This window comes from Embiotoca jacksoni, unplaced genomic scaffold, assembly GCF_022577435.1.
Source record: "Embiotoca jacksoni isolate LCO1_2020_lvr unplaced genomic scaffold, fEmbJac1.0.p SCAF_9, whole genome shotgun sequence".
Lineage (NCBI taxonomy): Eukaryota > Metazoa > Chordata > Actinopteri > Embiotocidae > Embiotoca > Embiotoca jacksoni.
In genome coordinates this window covers 14,349,509-14,370,152 of record NW_027185447.1, presented here as the reverse complement: position 1 = coordinate 14,370,152, position 20,644 = coordinate 14,349,509, and the positions used below count along the sequence as shown (strand labels likewise).

Sequence of the window (20,644 nt, the reverse complement as noted above, 5' to 3'; positions counted from 1 at the left end):
GTGAGTGTTATTGTGATTTGATGATTATGACATGAAGATGGTCGACACCGACATGTCAGTGCCTAAACTAAATTTTACTGCCGCATCAGGTCGAGGTGTAGTTTTAACTCCTTTACATTTACAGTAGATTGGTGATATTATCTGGTGACTCTGGTGCCGAGAGATGATTAATGGCATCTGTTCATTTCTTTGACTTTGATCTTTGCTGCACAAACAGAGATATAAAAGGAAACCATCTGACATGTGTAGAGGGGAAATGTCTCTTCGGTGGAACTTAACTCAGCCACACATCTGAAACGTGACAAGTGATACCAACCAGACCGTTTTTCTAAGGATTCAAGTGTAAAAAAACAAAAAAAACAACGCTTCAACAACCCCATTATATGTTTTATGCAAATATCTCCTCCTGGAAAGTAACTAAAGTTGTAAAATGAATGCAGTGGAGTTGGTTAAATTATGTACAAGTATAAAATGGAAATGCATTAGTAAAGAACCTCATATTGGCACCGAGGTGGCATGAGAGTTAAAGCTGGTTTCCGGTATCCAATCAAGTAGCCAAAAAAACAACAAAAAATAAAAAACAGTAATAACCATATAGTCTACGGTAATAACAGGATCATTTTCAACGATTCTTGTCGTTTAGTAGACTGGAAAAAATATCACAAAATAGTTCATTATATATTTACAAAATATAAACAATATAAATTACAGATATTTATGAAAAACTATTTCCTTATACTCATCATAGATGGTACTTTTGTCTAGATTTTGTGATTTCCTACACCGTTTTATATTTATGTGCCGGCAGAGGTCAGTCAGTCATGTTCATGTTTTCTCTTCCCTTACTGAGGATCCCCCCCCCCCGGATGATGCACACGACCCCCAAAACGCTCCTCGGTGGCTTTAAGATTGCGGTTTGTGGTGGTTATTTTAGGTATAAAGAGCCGTGTGGAGTAGGGTGCTGTAATAAATACAGCTGGCTCAGTGTTTGTGTGATGGGTCTTAGCCATAATTGATTTAACAACTTATTTTCAGCTTCCAAAGTTACCATGTTGCAGCTATTGCACTGCTGGAGTGGGGCTCTTGAGATGAAGTGTGTTAACCTAATTCCCACATTAAGAGGAAGCAGCGCCCTCTGGTGTTCTGTCCATCAGACACTCCACTGGGTTAATGAAACAATACAATGAACCCACACTCGGAGGACATCAACCCATCTAATCAGTCTTTCAGAGGCGGATGAGTTGAGGAGCCGATGGCTCAGCACGGAGTCTTAAAGGGACTGAAGCGCTGCATTTCCTCCCAACTGTTATCTGCACACAGCTCACACCGCAGGAAACATTGATCTCGCTGGAATCAACAGAATATCAATTGCAAACTATTTACATAATAAATTAATCATTTTAAGTCTGTTTTTAACGATTCTGATTCAGCTTATTAAATGGGAATATTTTCTGATTGCTTTTGTCCTTCATGATAATAAACTTAATATATTTCCGGTTTTGGAACAAACCATTTTAGGCTGCAACTTCAACTTTAACTTTGAGCAACACTGGTCGACATTTTTCATCATTTTCTGACATTTGTAAAACCAAACAGTGAATCAATAAATCGAAAAAAAAAAAAAAAAAAAAAAAATTTAATTTGCTGATAACATCAGTTATTGGTAACCCTACAACAGCTTTTCTATCAGCTATAAGCAGAGTGGGTATTACTTATTCATAAATAAGGCTATTATTGCACTTAAAACATGTACTTAACAAATGTACTTATTAAATGTGCAAGTTTATGAATTTCACCTGTATTTGGCCTCTGAAACATCCCTCTTTAGTGTCCAGCAAGAGTCTGCCAACATTGAGGGGCTTCACTTCCCTTGGTAGCACTTCTCCTTGTGAGTGTACTGGAACAAAGAAACCAGGGGTGACAGAGGAAGTCTGACATACATATACTCATTCAGCACACGCGTACAAAATTGTTTTTTTGTAATGGGACAGAATCTTTTTTTTTTTTTTTTACCAGTTTGATGTTTTCCACAATATCTACAAGACTTTAAATGTAATCTTTAAAGTGTGTTTTACAATGAGCACCAACATAAAAATCTGATTTGTTGATTCATTAGAATATTCTAATTTCATATTTTTTTTACACTTACAGTATGTTTTCCATGTTTCACTTTTATTTTAATCTACCCATATTTAGGATTAAATTATCCATCCTCATACTGCAAAACTGGACTCACAGCTGCTGAATTAATTGTGTAGATTGAGTAAAATGACAGTAAGACAAGTGTAGTTTATATTTTTAATGGTTTGCTTGACACTGTCATCAAACCCATCACACAAAAGATTTGAAACATTTTACTTTAATAGAATTTTGGACAACCAAATATGTAAAATAAAAAAAAAGAAAACCAACAGCAAAAGTGAAACTGAATTCACTAGTTTTGTTTTTTTTCCTTAAAAAAATATCAGCCTTATCCCTTGTTCACAAACCGTTTCAAAACCGGGACGAACAGAAATAACATGATCAATTCTGAGAGGCTGGAAGGCCATTAACATTTGTTGGCAAATATAAATATAGTGGTTTGAACAGGGTTTCAAATAGCTCACATGGAAAGAGTGTACAGACAGTTTACACGACAGTAGGACACTCGGCACTGCCTGTATCAATTTTTATTAATGTAGAAAACCAGGTTCCTCATTTACCGATTTAAATCAATGCATTTATGACAAGTAAATATATACATTCAGCCAGCTCTAATAGTCTCTGATGTAAGTGTTTGTGTTGCCACTTTATTCATGTTGATTGTCTATTCAGGGGCGTAATTGTGAGAGTATGTGTAGTCCGTGTAGTAATCCTGTGGCCCACCCCTTCCTGCCGGGAAACCCCAAGAGCAGGGCCCATTCCCCCGTTCATGTCCTCGTCCTGGCCGAGGCCAAAGTCCTATTGGTGGGACTCCTCTCCCCCGGTAGCTCCCTAAAGAACCAGGACCCATGCCACCCCGCATAGGCCCATGGTCCATGTGTCCAGGGATGCCTCCATAGCCTACTGCACACATTGGATGTGGAGGCAGCTTAGGTCTGAGTACAGAGCCCCCCCTGGTGGCCGCTGTGGGAATGCCCACAGAAGCTCCAAGGCCATCAACGCAATTGACCCGAGTCCTGCCCCCCTGACTACAAGGGGTGCTGCCTATAAGGGTTTCCCCAGTCTTAAGGGGCCCACTGGGGTCCACTGGGCCAGATGTGACCACACCCTGGCTGCTGGCAGTCTCACAAGTGGTGGTCCCTGCTTTCCCCCATGCACCCTCCCCAGGTCCACTGAGTGTCCTGTCATGTTGTGTGGGCGTCCCACCTGCATTTTTAGGAATGCTAGCCATGAAACCTGGCTGAGCTGTGTCGCTATGGTCTGTGAAGGGGAGGGTGGTGGTGAGCGGAGATGTCCCAGGAGCCCCAGCTCCTCCAGTGTCCGAGCTATACGTGTGACCCAGCATCATGAGGTGAGGTGGAGGGGGAGGTTTGACCTCCATGGGGAGAGAAGCCAGGTTGGCAAGAGGTCCTGGTGTAGCCATGAGAGGTGGGGTTGGTACTGCGGAAGAAGCCATGGTCGGTGGTCGGTACTCCTGTTCCTGGGTGCTGCTGCAGGGCGAGGCGGGATAGGCTGGGGAGGCCGCATAGCTTGAGGAGCCAGTGTAGGATGACCACGAGGCTGACGGACACAGGAAGCTCTGGTGAGGATTCACAGGAAATCCTCCCGGTGACAAGCTGCCGATGTCTGAGGAGCCTACGCCTATCTGGTTGGAGGCTTTAAACTGAGAGATGGCTGTTTTGAGAGCACTGTAGTCAGACAGCGTTGGCGTTTTCTCAGGGGTGGCCTGCTGCTCTGGCAGCGGAGGACGAAACTCTTCAGTCTCCGGTGGGGGCGGCTGCGGAGGCTTCTCCTTCCCAACTTCTCGGTTCTGCTCTGAGGGATCTGAAATGGACTGTGGCTCGCCATCATCAGAGTCTAATGACATGTCCTCCTCCTCCACACACTCATCATTCACTACTGGGAGAGCAGGAGAGGGCACAGGGAGAGAAATGGAAAAGTGGAAAGAAAGATATATCAACAGATGCATTAACAGCTGTGTTTAAAAAAAATAAAATAAACTGCCTGGAAGGAAATATATCTTTTAACTGGTGACATAACTCTATCTAAAAAGAGACAATTTAGCAAAACAATGACACTGCAGCAAAATTGAAAGCTTGAGTGTTGGTGGTTCATGCTCCTGTTGACGCTACCCACCAGTAGAAGGAGGTGTTGGAAGCTCATTCTGATTAATGGATCCAATCAGACTGTGGAAACCACTCATGACGTCGTCAATGCTCGCTATCACTATTCCATTTCTGGAGTACTGCAAGAACATCTCAAATGGCCTCTCTGTGGAAAAAAAGAAGAAATAAAAAAAATCTTTTTTTTTTTTTTTAATGAGTTAAGGACAGGGTTCAACACAACAGTATTTTTTTTTTTTTTTTTTTTTTTTTTTTTTTTATATATATCATTCTAATACTGGATATATTTTATTAAACTATAAAGCTGAAAGGAAAACAATCAACTGGAAAAATAGATGAAGCGCATGGTGATAGTGATGAGGATGACGGAAGATACCTGTGAGGAAGATAAGGTGCCGCTGTTGCGTGTGCTGAGCTTGGAGCTTGATCAGGCAGTCCAGATCTGGAGCCTGTCGTGACTGCGTGTCGCACTCGTGATAAGGGAGGAACTCCACTAAGTGCTTCTTCTGATAGGCTGTCAGGAGGTTCAGCAGCCCCATGGCATTAGTATTTAGCCTTCAAGAGAACAGAAAAAGCACATCCATACAGTGTTGAAAATTTGGATGCGATCACTATTTTTGAGCCATCTACTGAGATACTGACCTCCCCAGCTCTTTAAGCTTCTTCTGGGACTTGCGGTGTACCTTCCACTGCCAAGGGTGTTCAGGGGTGCTCTGCTCCTCCAAGAACCTCAGCAGCCCCTGCAAGCGATCTGGACAGACCGAGAAATGCAAGCTGTGACGTATCATCCAACTATTATTTTCAAGAAGCCGCTCGGCTCCTACACGGAAAAGACAAAACTTACCCTGTGTGATGAGATCGGGGTTGAGGACAAACTCATCAGACACCATGAAGCCTCCAGACACAAACAGCTCATTGTAAGTGTGGTTCTTCACATCGTCCAGAGTGTCCACTCCAGCAAAGCTCACTGAAGGCAGCTTCTTCAAAGAGACCAGAGCCGGGATCTGCAGGTTGAAAAGATGAGATTTATTTTTTTCTTTTACAAATTAAGCTTTTACTTTTCTTTTTTTTTTTTTTTCATTAAAACTCTGGTTACAGTGTTCCCCTCAGAGTTGTCCAAGCTCGGTCTCCCACCGCAGCGTACTCTTCCACATCTCTCTCTTCGTTAGCTACAGCTACGCTTTCTACTTCAGCTGCAACAGCAGCACTTGTTAAAGCCTGGAATTATCCCCCCAAAAAATTAATTGGACTGCTAATCACACTGGTTGGACTGTTCAGCTTTCCCACGTATGTTTTCTTACACTGCTAGGTGCTCCGTTGTGCTAATACCTCTGGTCTTGACTGACTTTGCGCCTCTTCACAACGAGCCCTTTTGAGTCTTTATTTGTTTTCACACAAGAAGTGCAACCCTGAACTTATCTAGACATCACCCGGAGGAGTTGTCAGTTGGACAGGATATTAAACAAGCTTTACCCTGCTGCCAGCTCCCTCATGCAAAGTTATGTAAAGTCCGGTTGAGCCCATGTGTGAATAGAGCAGCTTCATTTTCCAGAGAGTTCCCGGTGTTTCACTCGCAGTGAGTGGGCGTGTTGGGGATGTTTCTACCGTGCACTCCTGCACGCTCTAGCGAGGCGCCACACCTCGCCTATTTGCAGAAGGTGGGAGCGCAATCTGAAATGGGCAATTTCCTGTTGTGTCAGGTCCGTTGTCAATGTTCTCGAGAGAAAGAGTTTGAAGGGGAGGAGCAAGGAGGGGCAGAGCGAATCAGTGCGCGCCATGCAGGTCGACAGTAAAATAAGAAGGTCCACTGGTCTACCTGGATGGCTGCTAAATTAAAGCTGACATCAGAAAATTAAAGTCATGTTTTCATGACGCATGTAGTACTGTGCAAAGATTTTAGACACTTTAAATGATCATTTATCCATTATGTATTACCACCGGCGAAGCATCTGATTGATCCCAAATTCAGTGTGCAGAATTAAAATGACCAAAAACACCTACAGCCAGTGTCATAACGAAGAAGTTCTGCAACACAACAGCGGTGTGGCCCGAGGACATTATTTTAAACAGCAGAAACAACTGAGTCAGAATCCTAAGAAAATGTTCTCCAAAAACTTGTGGGCAAGTGTACAGAGAAATTGTGCTGTTTTAAAGGCAAAGGACGCTCACACCAAATATGGATTTTTTTTTTTTTATTTATTTTTTTTATTAAGTACTTTTTCCCCCTTTAGTGCACTCAATGCGAGTTTAATTAAATACAAATTATTGATGGCATTTTTTTTTTTTAAAGAGCACCCTCACTTTGTCTTTAGTGGCTATACCTTTTGCACAGTACTAATCTGCAGCAGATGTTGAAAAGAGCCACCGTTTCGGTCCGATCACTACCGGGCTCAGCTGCCGATGAGAGGAGGTGATCGTACCTTGTGCACGTGAGCGGCGATGTCTTCGTTCTGAATGATGATGAGGAGCTTATCCAAACTGCCACTGTTTTCTAGGAACATCTGCGGGCTGCACTCGCTGTTGCCAAGACTTTTCAAGTACTCCTTTGTGACAGGCAGGAGAGACGTAATTGTTAGAGACAGACAGATGAATGTGTCCTCCTCTCTTACACGTACGAGTACTGACTGACTGACAGACACAGAAAGAGCTGAGCGCTGAAACATGAACACGTTGTGACAAACGGGAGCGAGTGCAGCCTTGCACATTCCCCCCCCCCCTCCCCCGTTGCCCTGAATGCCTGAACAATTTTTACTAATGCAGAAAACTGGAGGCTCCTCAGCTCCAATAACACGAAGGCGATGAGCATAAGCATAAGGAACACGTTTATAGAGAACACGAGAGGAAATAGATGTAAACGGGCAGTAAAGAAACAACACTAGGACCGCAACTACTCCCATTACTCTGACGTGTATTTTCCTGATTAATTGTTTCATGTATGAAATGAAAATATATGAAAAGGAAAGAAAAGTGCCATTCACATTGTACTTTGAGCTCACAACGATGCCTTCAATTTGCAGGTTTTTGTCTGAACATATTTGATTGATTGTTATATATGACAGTGAAACAGAGCAAATCCTTGCAAGCTATAAACAATTAACAAAATATCAACAAAGTGTTGCAGCTCTAAATAACATTAAGCATAACATAACAGTTCCAGTTTCTCAGACGACAGAACTTTCTTTAACATCTCTAGGTTGCGTCTCTGACTTTTAATTGAATAAAACACGCAATTTGATGACATCACCCGGGGACATTTAAATACTTAAGTTTAACTGCAATTAAATGTGCATTGTTAGTAGAATCCACTGATTAATCAACAATCTAATTAAGGGTCACACTGGAACCTTGTATTGTACCTTGATCTCCTTGCAGACAGTGCTCTCCTCCCCCTCATGCCCAGAGTAGATGTAGAATTTAACTGTATTTTTGGTGACGTCCTTAAATATCTCCACCAAGCTGCTGAAAACTTCCGGCTTCAACTGGCCGATCAGGCTGCCGGCCAGAAGGCCGGACCCGCTGCCGGGAGCAGAGCCTGGGTTTTGGGAGTTGTGCTCTGGAGACTCTGATGAGACTTGAGAGGGAGAATGGACGTGTCCACTCAACTCTGTTGACGGGGGTTCTGTTTTAACCTTGGCAGATGTCGTCTCTTTTACGGTGCACGTTTTACTGCTCTGAGAGGAGGTGGTGCTCTTTGACAGGGAGGGCTCCGCTTTAGTTCTGGAAGTCTGGACGGGGGCAGGAGGTGGTGTTGTAAGATTAGATGTTGTCACTGGGGGAGGTGGAGAAGAGACCTTGGCGGGAGCAGGTGGAGCCGGGATCAACTTGTCCATCTTCTCACACAGTGCTTTGACATGCCCCTGAATGGGGACGGGGGTGACGTAGGGAACAACAAAGTCTGAGAAGCAGCTGTTTGGCCGCCAGCAGTGGCGTGTGGGCAACCGCGGGGGTAGCCGCGAGGTGTAGCAGATGTGGTGAGTGTGCATGATATTTTTAATGTCAGAGGTGAGGCTGTGAATTTCCTGGTTTAGTATGGTGTCCAGGCTAATGGAAGGCCTGCAAGGCACCTTCTCTACGACCGGTAACGTGGGTGCAGCCGTCTTTTTAAAGTCCACTGCAGCTGCAGGCGTCTTCGGCTCTGGGTCGCTGTCTGCCGCTGTCACAGCCTCTGGCACCGACTCGGGCTTCGGCTCAAGAAGAGGCTGTGCTTTGTCTGGAAGGAAAGCAGACAGGAAACGTGTCACAGTGATGCCTTGTTAACAACATCTAAACATGCCCGCAAGGGAGAAGCCTCTGTGAACTAATCGCTTTGAGGTACCTTCATTGGTTTGGACTTCCCATGTCGGCTTGTCTGAGGTATGTGCCGTCTCTGGTGGTGGGGAGCCTGCACTGAATGGACTGCCGGGGCTACAGTCCATGTCCTCCTGAACAGAGAAAACACCGGTCGATATTTATAGGACTATGATCATTGTTGATCATTGTCAAATATTCAAAAATAACAAGCCCAGAATCAGCTGTTCACATCTCACCTCCGTGTAGTTTGTTTGTAATGCTGGCTCATTTTGTTTCCCCGCTTCTGGCTCAAGAACAACAGATTCGGCCCTCGCTGACCCCGTCGACGGTTCACCGTGGTTTGTCTGCACCGACATGGAACCCTGAGCCACGGCTTTATTGAGCGTGGCCAGGAGGATCTTGAGGAGGCGTTGGGTCTCGTTGACAGCTGTGGCGTTGGTGTTGTCACGGGCCCTCAGGTCCGTGTCGTAGATGCCCATGCTTTCCATGACTGCCGTCAGATTGTCGCTCTGTCCTCCCTCCTCTCCAATCTCGTCTGCCTGGGCTCCTAGCGGGACACACACACAACTAATTAGAGGCGTCTTTCAAATTCCGTTGATTCGTGCGCGAGAATATCCTGAGCGTTTACAGCTAGAGGATACATCGCGGTCCCCGTTTAAAAGAAAAAATGAAACCTGCATCTACGGTGTGTAATTCTTATAAGAATAACAATAGGCTAGCGTTTTAAAACTCAATATCAGTCTCAAGAATCCAGTATTGTCTGGTCTATAACTATTTAACAGATAAACCTTCATGTTTATTGATATGATAAGATATGTGTGATCAGAATATATATTATTGTAAATTCGCAAACTTTGACCAATTAAAACGGGTCCGTTTTTTTTTCAGTTTCAATTGTGTTTAACTCTCAACAACTGTGGTGGCAGCTGTTGCATTGACACGCAGGAATATGAACCGCTAACTGGGTTAGCTGGGCATGCGTCTTACAATGAAGCTCTATAAAAAATGTATTTAAGTTATTCCATTAGAGAACTTATCAGACTGTGTTGTGAAACAAATAAAATATTCCTTCAGAAGAATTGATTTTAAAAGCAGCAGGAGGAAAAAAATCACAAAAAAAATAAATAAATAAAGCTTAAATAACACAATTGAAATCAAGCTTCATAAATGTTTGCAGCCTGCCTCACCTCGGCTGGTCTCCCCGTTGCTCAGCTGATCTGTGCGTTGGTGTTTGTTCGTGCCTCCTCGCTCGTCCCCTTCGAACTTCCTTTTCAGACTGTTGGCGTCCCAGGCTCCGCCCGTCCCGTCCTTCCCAGGATCCTTCACGAGTGCTTTCTTGTGCAGCTGGATGAGCTTAAGCAGCTGCTTCATCTTGTCTTTATCGTACTCATTCTGGGACAGCCGCAACCTCTGGGGCTGAGGCTGGGACTCGTGTGGCTTGTTTTGAACCTGAGCCCCGTTTGAATGGGCCAACCCCGGCCTCCGTCTGCTGCTGTCGGGGGGTTGTTTTTCCTGGGCTGGCCTGTCCTGGGGTAACCTTTCCGACGGTCTCTCTGCTCTGTCGGAGCCTCTATCTGAGCCGCCCCAATCAGAAACAGGGCTGTATTCCACCGGGGCCGGCGCAGGTGTCGGTGTGGGTATAGGTACGGGGTTCCGTATTCGTTCTATGATGTCCTTGGCCTTGTTCAGAGGTAAAATATAGTTTGCAGGGTTGTGGACATAAGAACGCAGCACGCCATCCATGTTAAATTTGGGTCGGGGCAACGGGAGAGTTTTCGTCCTCTCCTCCACGTTATATTTGTAGTCAGGCAGAATGAATGGCCGCACCGTGGCTGAATCCATACGCGTCAGGTACTCGGTGGCCTGGCGCTCCACCCCAGAGCTCAGGTCCTTGCCTGGGTTGGGGCGCAGCTTGAACAGGGAATAGTGCAGTGCAGGGATGAAAGGCTCCATGGAGGACAGGGCAGCTGGCTGGGACTCCGCCGTCAGCGGCTCTGGCTCGAACAGCTTGGATGCTAAGATGAAGAGCACATGTCAGTGTCCTGGAAAAGACGCACATCTGCAGTAGTTGCGTCTTTAGTGACAGCAGCTCAACAAAAGCCAAAACCAGCTATAACCAACTCCAATCTCTATTTAGTACAACTAAAACTGTTCTCTCGTAAAACCTTTGAGTTTCATGTTTCATGCAAATGCTGGGCCAGTCAGAAAGAGGATGCACGCTGAATAATACTTACAATACTTGACAACCATCCTTGACTCCTGAAAGATGAATAATGCTTGCAGGTTCTTCTCAACACGCCCCCGCCGCTCTAGAAAGCAAACAGCAACCGTTTTAAAACTGAACCCCTAACCGGAGACAACAAGTAGGTGGTTCAACTGACACAACAGAGAAATATGAGAGGAAAGTAAAAGAAAAAAAAAAGAAAGAAAAAAGAAGCTTTCTGGCACCTTTGGAATCAACCATCTGAGCTGAGGACAACAGGAAGAGAAAACCCCTGTCAAACAAGGACTTCACCAGCACCTGAATGAGGAGAGGAGACACTGCAGTCAGAAACACCCGGATGTCTTTTTTATCACATATGTGAGCTATCATAATACCAGTCTGTTGCTGCACAGGTTTTCACATACTCCATATGTAAATTTGTACTATGGTCCGTATTATTGTCTAGTAAAGCTACTTTTATTCTTGACCTTCATGTGCTTTCTTAAACAAACTAAGAAGGATCCAAAAGAACGTGTTTGCGTGCGAATACTTGACATCCTGAGGATATTTTGTTCCATTTTGTTGAATTTATTCTGCATCTTTTTGGAAGTATCTTCCATGAGAAACCTGATAATTAACAGGTACGTGACTCACCATGCGGTCCCTCTCCAGCTTGCTGATCAGCCCTGCCAGGCTGCCGCTGGTTGGTTTGCCTTTCCCATCCACCACCTGAAACAGGCTGCTGGACATCCCATACTTCGTCACTGCGGACACAAATAGGCAGGTTGAAATACATAACTCATCTGTGCAATCATTTATATTCTGTACACGAAAAGCGGCATTTGAATAAAGCTTCTTTAACCTCTGGATTTACAAAGGCGGCTGAAATTGTGCTTCATGATGCAGTGCGTGCTTTCAAAACAGCTTTAAAAAGTGAATTTCAAGTTAATGCACAACTACCCACAAGCTGGGGCATTTTTCACATCATTTTATTTAGACGTACACAAATGTGTGGTCTGAACTGACCTTCCCGTGATATGCTATAGGTGTCCCAGGAAAAGAGCACAGGGGGAATCTTTCGCTTCACCTGCTCCAGCTGCATGCCCCGGTTCACCTCCAACTTCTCAGGCCTGCAGGTGACATGGAGGTTTAACCAAAGAGCAAAACATAACACATGCCAGGTAATTAACGATATGTTGCACAAGTCAATCCTGACCACAAGATATGTGAACAAGTGCGGCGCAGGAAGGCTCTTTTCTAAAGATTGACAGAGGGAAATTCCAGCAGTACTGTGGATACTTTTTACGAAATACACAAGACTGTGTGAGAGACTAAAGGCGTAGTACTCACAGTTTGAAAGGCAGGTAGGGGCGCGAGGAGGATCGTAAACAGATTGGGAATAACTCCTGGCCCTTGTTCACTAGTGGCCCACTCCACACAGTGTAGCAGCTCTTCCCTGCAACGGCATCAACATCACCGGGCAAAGGTTAGACATGATACACAAAGGAAGCAGGGCTCCACACCTTTCACAACTGGTGATTCAATTGTCATTTGAAAAGGCTCAAACAGCGTTTTCTTTTTTTCTTTATTTTAAACTGGTCGTTGAATATAATTTGGATAATTGTGGGAGTGTAGCACTTTAAATGCACTCTTCTCTGACTGACTAGCAGTAAACATTAGCATGAAAGCCCGTCACGACTATTACATAATCGCATGATCGCAATTATTAGAGCGTAGTCGCCATCATTTTGCAGAATCTTTAGAATCGCTTCCATCCATGTCTATAAAAAAAAAAAAAAAAAAAAACTGGATGAAACTAACAGAAAAGTCATATTTCCACCATTATGTTCACATTATTTTCTACGGTTTGAGGTGTGACTGGCGCTCTGTTAGCGACGTCATCTCTTCTCGCCCATTTCTTCTGCTGTGGTTTAAAAGCACACGAGTGAAGAATTAGTGTCACCAGCTGTTTATCTCGAGGCGCTTTACTTCTAATATTGAACAGATGACATTTCAATGAGCGTCTATCGACAATAACATCATGGATGTCATTACGAAGCCAAACGCTGCCAATAAGTTGTTCTTCTTCTTCATAAGCTGCACGTGTATTATTAAACTACGATCCAGCGTATATTATAACAGTGGGATAAAATGAACAGAAAAACACCATTAAATTATTTGTATCACGATTCAGTCAACTCAAATTTCCTGATCGTGACAGCCATAACGCTGATTTAACATGTGACATCATGTGAAATGACACGGCACCAGTTCAAGACACACAAGTTTATATTTGAATTTAAAAAAAAATGTAAAATGTAAAAATGCTTACCTCTGCTGCCTTCAGAGGAAATTGTATTAAACCTGTTAAAGGGAGACACAAACAGCCTGTTTACAAACACAGATGTTACACATGACTTACAGAACCTCCTGTACTGCACAGAAATACTTGCTGACTTCCACCTTTTCCTGCAGGATTACGTACCTGTGTGCAGTCATGGGGGTTGATGCAGCCTCCTTGCCTTTGTACTGAAAGGAAACCACAGCGTAGGGACACACGTGCCTCGGCCGTGCTTTGATCTCGTCGAAAGCGAACTCGAAAAAATATTGCTGCAAGACACCGAGGGAGAAGCACAGAAATGCTCGAGTAAAAACGCACACAATTAATAAAACGTGTCACGAAAAAGCAGCCGGTGTGTACCTGCGTGAGTTCAAACGCTCGGTAAGACAGCAAAGATGTAACCCTATTGGCACTTTTGGACAAGTGACAGTCGAACTTGGGTGTAGGTTCCATTGCGTTCTTAGGTGTGTTCTCGTGGATGTGCTTTATTCGCCCCTGGAAGACAAAAACACATCGATTGGCTTCAAGTCCCACAAGAATCGGAAAGCATCAATGCCACAACAGGAAAAAAAGAAAAAGAAAAGAATGACAGCCATACCCTCATAACTTTAAATACGATCATGTCCCCGATCGAGCCCACTTCAAAAGGATTGATTTGTAACAAATCTGAATATTTGGAGAGATAAACACCTACAATAACAGAAGACCTGAATTAGAGGAGAACATATTGAACATAAAATCAGCAAAAATGATGTCAATTACTTGTCAAAACTTGGTGATATGAAAGAGAATCATCCAAAACAAAGTGTCTGTTCTTTTAGTGGATGTTCAACAAGTCAAGATATACATTGCTGCGTTCCCAGCTACTGTTTTTGTTGGCCTCAGCAGTAATCAAACACCCTCTGATGGCCAACCTCGCAAAACTTTCTTGACAGCAGCAAATCGAAACTGTCAATACATCTTTAATACAGCTTCCCTTTAACAGCAGCATACAAGAGAGCAGCTTACCCACTGATGGATTTCCGAGTGTAGTAATCTTACAGTGTCCAACCGACAGACCCTTCTCGCAGATCCACTGGAGCTGGACGTAGAAAATACAAAGCTCGTGTCAAAGACACACCATGCTTTTCAACTTGTCAGTCATCTCTTAGGTGCGTGCGAATGAGGCTTTGGAAGCAGGCTGACCTTGGATTTGTCTGGATAAAGGAAGCAGTACGACTCTGTGAGCTCTTGTTCGGTTCGCCCCTCCTGCTTCATCTCCCTGCGCTTCTCGATGAACTGACGCACCAAGGCAGCAGACAGTAAATGAGATATGGCAGTCTGAACCTCACACACTCACAGTGTGCAACTTGGTAGATCGCATGTTGAAAATGTTTTATAACAAAGTGCCCTCAGCATTCAATTATTTTTTTTTTTTTTTGGAGTTACAGCACTGCTGAGTAGTTTTAACATTTTAGCGGTGAAGACTGCAGATTATTTAAAGGCCATGATTTTGTTGCGTTTTACAAGAGAGGACGGTGACCAACCTCCTTCTCCAGCAGCTCATTATGAATTAGCCGGGCCTTGCAGTAGGAGAAGCTTCCTCGTGATGAGGAGTCCAGGTAAAACGAGGAGATGATCTTCATGAGGTCCTCAAACTCCCGGCTGTCAGGAGGCATAAACTGGTACAAACCTGCACACACAAAGAGGAAACAGCGGATTAGCATATACGGCAGTTTGTGCAGCATGGAGACCTGTACGAATGCTTGGAGGTAAGACACTTTTGTGTCTTTGCGCATGTTTACTAAAGCTCAGAGCGCTTTCAATGAACCGACGGCCCATGCTAAACTTATTTCTCATTTCCTACAGCTACAACAAGTTACTGAAAGCAAGTAGTCCTCAGGAATCGGAGGGAGGGGGGGGGGGGGAGAGATCAGCAGCAGTAACTATGAATCCCTTGTACCAACAATGTGCTGTACAGGTAACAAACATCTCTCTTGTGGTGAAGGGAGCGGAGACGATGGCGTTCACGCACAGCCTCGCAGCTGTTGTGTTCGGTAAATAAGATGTTTTACACATCACATATGCAACCTGACGGGAGAAGGGTCGTGGGCACGGCTGCTTATAGGAGGCTAAAAAAATTATACATCCAAACACTTCATCTCAACTCTGCATAAATACAAATAACGCAGGGTACTTCCACCTTTCTGGAGGATGGAGCCAGCGTGGGAGGCTGCACGGAGTAATGCTCCGAGGGGCACTGAGGTGAAAGTGTGAGGGATGCTCTCAGATGCATCGAGCTGGGGGGGGGGGAGGAAGTAGGGGGGTGGGAAGGGGGTGGGTGAGCAGCCCCTCTTAGCTTTCATTAAAAGTGTCATCAGTGGATAAAACCCATGCCCTTCGCTGAGGTCAAAGAGACACCCACATGTTTGTCAGGTGATGGCCACAAACGCACTCGCAACTCCCCGCTGCGTTGTTCCCGTCACACTACGGACACATGAAAGAAAAGGTGAGGGGGGGGGGGAGAGAAACCAAACGAGGTGTGCTTTTCAGACGTGACGGTCCTCCGCTTTCAGGCGCCTTCACGGCACAGCTGCTGACCGTTGGTAACGTGGGATACCTGAGCCCCAACGAGCACAGCTAAACGTTATGTCTGCTAACTTACGCTGCCCCCGGCCAGGCTCCCCCTCACCCCCCCTCCCTCCCTCTCCCTCCCCTCACCCCCAGTGGGACCACACTCGAGTTTTTAAAACCCTAAATGTCGGTGAACACGTTGTTAAAAGTCCTTAGACTAATAATCAAAACAAAAACAAAACAAAAAAACGACCGGCTAGCTCGTAGGCTAGCAACATGCAGCGGCAGAATTATAAACGACAGGACAGGCTCTGTTCAAAACAGCAGCGATATGGCACCACCTTTCCGCTCCGTCCTCGGGATCTGGAAATTTCTCCGTCGCAGCTCTTCGCTCGATCTCTTCTCGGGCAGAGGAGAACTGCCAGCGCTCCGGGCGTCCGCCGGCAAGCTCCTCCGCCGCTCAGGGGCTTCTTGTTCAGGCATTGCACTGTCTCCACATCCAGGCTGATCGCCATTTTGGTTGGCTGTGGCCGAGGTGGCGGCTGAATTCTTTAGGGGTTCGCCACCCTCCGGGTGGAGATCGCCCTTCTCGGTACATTCTGAGTCCCTTTTCCCCACCGTGTTGGGGTTCAGGGCCATTTTCGGGCACCGGGCACGTATTGAGGGCAAGGTAGCTCTGACGATTACGGCGCCGCTTTACTCACACACTCTCCTCCTCACCCAGCCTCCGCCATTGTGAAAATGACGTACACGTTCTTCTCCACCACTGCAAAACGCTGCCGTCACTGTTTACACACGAGAAGATCCGCGCCACCTCGCGGCCGATATGTGCACTGCAACAACTGATACAGTAACGGGGACGCGTGAGTGAACGTATCGAGGGAAGAGTGGACATAGTTCTCATATTTAAGTACACACACTAAGCAGTGGTGGAAAAACAATATTCTGGTATTTTACTCAAGTAAAAGTACTAATACAACACTGTAAAAATACTCTCCTAAAAGTAGAAGTCTTGCATAAAGTTCATGAAATGGTAAAGTACTAGTACCTTGAATTTGTACTTAAGTACAGTACTTGAGTAGATTTACTTAGTTACATTCCACCCCTGACAGTAAGAATAAGGTACAAGGTGCAGCCAAGGATGTGATGTACTGCTATACTATGACTTTACATAATTACTAGATGCAAACAAATACTCTTAAGCATCACTTTTATTTATCATGACATCTATTTAAGGCCTTTTGTCCCACATGTTTGCCTGAGATGGAAAGTAGATGACTGCTGACAAACGCTACATAGAAAACCTTGAAGATGGAATCAACCTATAGAAGTTCCCCTGTTGTAATACTCCATTCTACCACCAGGTGACGACAAATAGATTCTTCCATGTATAATAATGATAATAATAATAATAGTATTTAATTTGTCTTCTTTCAATAGTTTCTTCAGGACCCATGAAACCAGAGGAGTCACCATGATTAAGAGTAAATCTTTAAAGGAGGTATTATTGTCCCACTATAGCTATTAGAAGAAAGAACTCAAAATATACTGTTTTTTTGCAAATCATATTGCAAGGCACAAGTAACATAAAACATGTAACGTTGAAATCACATAATAACAAGGCAGAAAACGAATTGTATTTGTCACTATATGGCAGTGAAATGTCTGTTAATGTGTTTTCACTCGGGGTTAACCATGCTGCCCCTGCTGTAAACATCATACTCCTTGTAGCGTAGGTAATCTTTCAGCCTGGGCGGAAGAGGAAGGAAGTTGAGGAAAGCCGGGGCTCTCAAGCGCAGGCGAATGAGATGCTCCCTTATCCGCAAGCGACATAGGTGCTTCAGGTTCCGGGCATTTCCTGACGGGCCAAAACAGTTCAGTCAAGTCAATGAGTGGACATAAAATATGTACTTTTGAAGATGGATCACAGCGGCTCTTACTTTGAACGTGACAGATTTCAGGCCACTGTTTCTGTTCCTGCAAGGTGTCCTTCAGTTTGGGGCAGAAGGAGACATGGTCGGTGTAGTCGAGCATGATGCGCACCACCTGGGCAGATAAGTGCTTTAGCCAGGACACTGTTATCACCTCACAGAACTAGAGGAGGACAAAGAGAGACGTGTGGCAGTTAAGGAGAAACCTTGAAGAAAACATTACTCCATTGGTCTCCCTGTATTTCATTATCTACACTATTTATCTCTTTGACAAGCTTGGCCTCACCACCATGTCTTTGATGATTGAGGTCGTCCAAGGAGCGTAGTCATGGGAATTGTCGCCATAGGGACAATCAAAGCAACGCTTGACATCATAACCATGGTTCAGAATCATTCTTAGCATGACCTCGTCTTTCAAGGCGTACTGCAGCGCTGAGGGAAAGTGAGTGGTGTTGACACGGGAGTAATAGTTGACATTTGCCCCAAATTTCAGCAGAATGTTGATCAGTTCATAGTGGCCATGTCTAAGAGCAACCTGTAGACAGTTAACAGGATCCTGGTTCACCATTGCACCAGCCTCTAACAGCAAGCGGGAGCACTGGAGATCATTGTTGGACACGGCAAAAAAGAGAGCAGACCTGCGCTCATCATCATAGCTGCGGCGCAGTCTTGGGTGCAGCATGAAGTTTGGATCATAGCCAGCCTTGAGCAGTATCTCCACACAATGGGCATGACCCCCAGCAGCTGCAGAATGGAGAGGGCTCATCCCACTTTCCTTTACAGCGTGCAGCTTAGTCACTGGGATGAGGTGTTCCAGCGCCCTATCAAAGAGGAGACTTTATGTAAGAGCGTGGCATGAAATGGGACAGCTAACGCAAAAATTACTCACAGTCTGTGTCCGTGGTATGCCACGCGGTGAATTGGCAGGTGCCCGCTGTAAAGAGGAAGGTTGGGATCTGCTCTGTGGTCCAGCAGCAAGGAGATTATGTCAGGGTTTCCTGACGCTGCGGCCTCAAACAAAATAGTACCTGTCTCCGATTCACACAGCACGTCGGCTCCTATAAAATGAATAAAACGGCTATAAGAATATATTATTCAATAGGTGATTTATTGTGTTTACTTTCTCTCTCTACAAGGGGTATACGATATTAGAGGTAGGTGGGTTTGGGCTGCTTTTTTTCCCCTCTGGTGTTTATATTTTATAATATAAAATCCTGGACATTGATGATGAGACATCTTGCGTATAGACATTATGTTCTGCATCAACTTCCTTTTGTTTTACTACTCAAACCAAACTCTGGTAAACTTGATGTGGGGGTTAAATGTCTTATTTACCTTTCTGTAACAGAAGCTCCACCACATTCAGATGTCCGTTCTGTGCAGCCAGAGCCAGTGGAGTTTTATTTTTGATGTCACATGCGTTTGGGTTGGCACCAGACTCCAGGAGCAGATAGACAAAGTTCTCCAGACCTAAAAAGGCGGACTCATGCAGAGCAGTCCTGTTTAGTGGTCCTGTTTGGTCTATGTTGGCATTGTAGCGAAGCAAAAGTGTGGCCAAGTCATACTGGTCATTTAGAATAGCTAGGAGATAAGGAGAGAAAAGATCACGTATGTTTAGATGTCTGTAAAATGAGGTGTATTTTGCATTCAGAGGGATTTAGTGACAGATACCTGCCACTAATGGAGAATCCTGCTCATCGTTCTGGAGATCTGGGCTGGAGCCATTCTGTAACAGAAATGTAGCGTTCTCCCTGAGCCCATGCACCACAGCTAGAAAGAGTGGCGTCTCACCCTTTAGAGTATGACAGTGGGCTGCACCCGGGGCTGATACTGGAACCCAAACACCCAGGAACCGATCAATATGCAGGAATTTAAAAAGAGGAGCTTGAACTGATAAACATTGTAATCACACCGACCTGAGAAGATGAGCTCGAGTATAATTTTGTTCTCCTGCACTGCAGCCTCATGCAGGGGGATCCATCCTCGTTCATCTACTCTGGACAGAGTCTCCGGTTGCACTACTAGTCTGTTCAGTGCACCCTCATCACCTAATTATGAAGACAGAACATCAAAACAGAACTTCTGGAATGATTCACGATTGTCTAAATGAGAAGTTAAAACTCATCAGCTTACCCTCCTTGATTGCTTTGAAAATCTCATCTGGGTCTTCACTGGGTTTCAGATCACTATTGGATTTAATTGCACACATAGAGGATTCACACAATGAATAAGAGATGCACAATGAACAGAAAGAGGCATTTTAAATTTACCTTGGATTCAACCCTTTGAGTTTTCTATATTGAATCAGACTTTGTTCAATTATATATTGTGTTGCCTCATCTTCATCCAGGTCATCCTCCGATTGATAAAAGTCCTCTCCTGTTTGTGTGCTCATCTGTTAGTTCAAAAAGAATCAGCGCAGAAGGTATTCTGGCTCTGAGGAGACACAGCCGTAATGTAAACAAGTCCAACAAATCTGGTAACTGAGAACTTGCACCCCACTCACAGACCTGAATGCCAGCCAGAGCACAGTGCAGCTAGAAGCAGGGAACAGTGGCAGTCCTTCTGATTGCTGCTTTTAGTTTAGTGACACCAAAATGCATTCAGGATCTAATGATGCCAATCAGTCCTATCCTGTCCTAGGTTTTGTCAAATAACTTTATAAACAGATCTCCTGCAGATAATTGACAGCATTTCTTTGTCAGCATTGTCAAAAAAAAAAGGATGGAAATTCTTACAGCAAAAATTATTACTGTGAGCGTTTCTTAAACATTACTCTTAAGGCAGCAGAGGAAATATCATGAAGACAACCGAGACTACAACCAGACATTTGAAGTTCAACAACATAGCATGGAAATGAATTCGCTACGATTAACAAGTATCTGTACTACAAAAGCTACGGCCTCCAAACTTGACACCAATCAATCAAGTTCTCAAATGAATAATTCTTCATTGTATGTTGTTTACCTTCAGGGCTGTGCTCCCTCAGTAGTTTTTACACCAGTATGAGCTCCTCTGTACCCACACATGCTGCAGCTATTTATATTTCCCCTACTATAAA

The 20,644-nt window shown here is 44.6% G+C and overlaps 2 protein-coding genes across 5 annotated transcripts; both read right to left on the bottom strand.

Annotated features, from left to right (window-relative positions):
• Positions 1–2,284: 2,284 nt before the first annotated feature.
• Positions 2,285–16,380, bottom strand: tasorb (transcription activation suppressor b). 2 transcript variants are annotated; one of them, XM_069140437.1, is made up of 23 exons: positions 15,994–16,380; positions 14,626–14,771; positions 14,285–14,377; positions 14,108–14,180; positions 13,698–13,789; positions 13,460–13,594; positions 13,244–13,368; positions 13,091–13,122; positions 12,109–12,214; positions 11,785–11,888; positions 11,413–11,522; positions 11,004–11,076; positions 10,790–10,864; positions 9,743–10,570; positions 8,792–9,102; positions 8,581–8,686; positions 7,622–8,475; positions 6,686–6,808; positions 5,110–5,269; positions 4,908–5,016; positions 4,642–4,820; positions 4,279–4,413; positions 2,285–4,041 (listed from the first exon to the last, which is right to left on the bottom strand). In XM_069140437.1, exons 1-23 carry the CDS (start codon positions 16,289–16,291, stop codon positions 2,807–2,809), a joined length of 5,502 nt encoding a protein of 1,833 aa, XP_068996538.1. In that variant the 5' UTR covers positions 16,292–16,380; the 3' UTR covers positions 2,285–2,806. The 2 variants fall into 2 exon arrangements, with proteins under 2 accessions (XP_068996538.1, XP_068996540.1); XM_069140439.1 differs by having other exon boundaries at positions 2,285–4,038.
• A 473-nt stretch (positions 16,381–16,853) lies between these two features.
• On the bottom strand, positions 16,854–20,630 carry asb14b (ankyrin repeat and SOCS box containing 14b). 3 transcript variants are annotated; one of them, XM_069140832.1, is made up of 10 exons: positions 20,551–20,630; positions 19,854–19,978; positions 19,717–19,769; positions 19,500–19,631; positions 19,255–19,413; positions 18,919–19,164; positions 18,473–18,641; positions 17,870–18,404; positions 17,593–17,746; positions 16,854–17,510 (listed from the first exon to the last, which is right to left on the bottom strand). In XM_069140832.1, exons 2-10 carry the CDS (start codon positions 19,976–19,978, stop codon positions 17,332–17,334), a joined length of 1,752 nt encoding a protein of 583 aa, XP_068996933.1. In that variant the 5' UTR covers positions 20,551–20,630; the 3' UTR covers positions 16,854–17,331. The 3 variants fall into 3 exon arrangements, with proteins under 3 accessions (XP_068996933.1, XP_068996934.1, XP_068996935.1); XM_069140833.1 differs by having other exon boundaries at positions 19,854–20,019; positions 20,551–20,565; XM_069140834.1 differs by lacking the exons at positions 18,919–19,164; positions 19,255–19,413; positions 20,551–20,630 and having other exon boundaries at positions 19,854–20,542.
• Between the last annotated feature and the right edge of the window lie 14 nt (positions 20,631–20,644).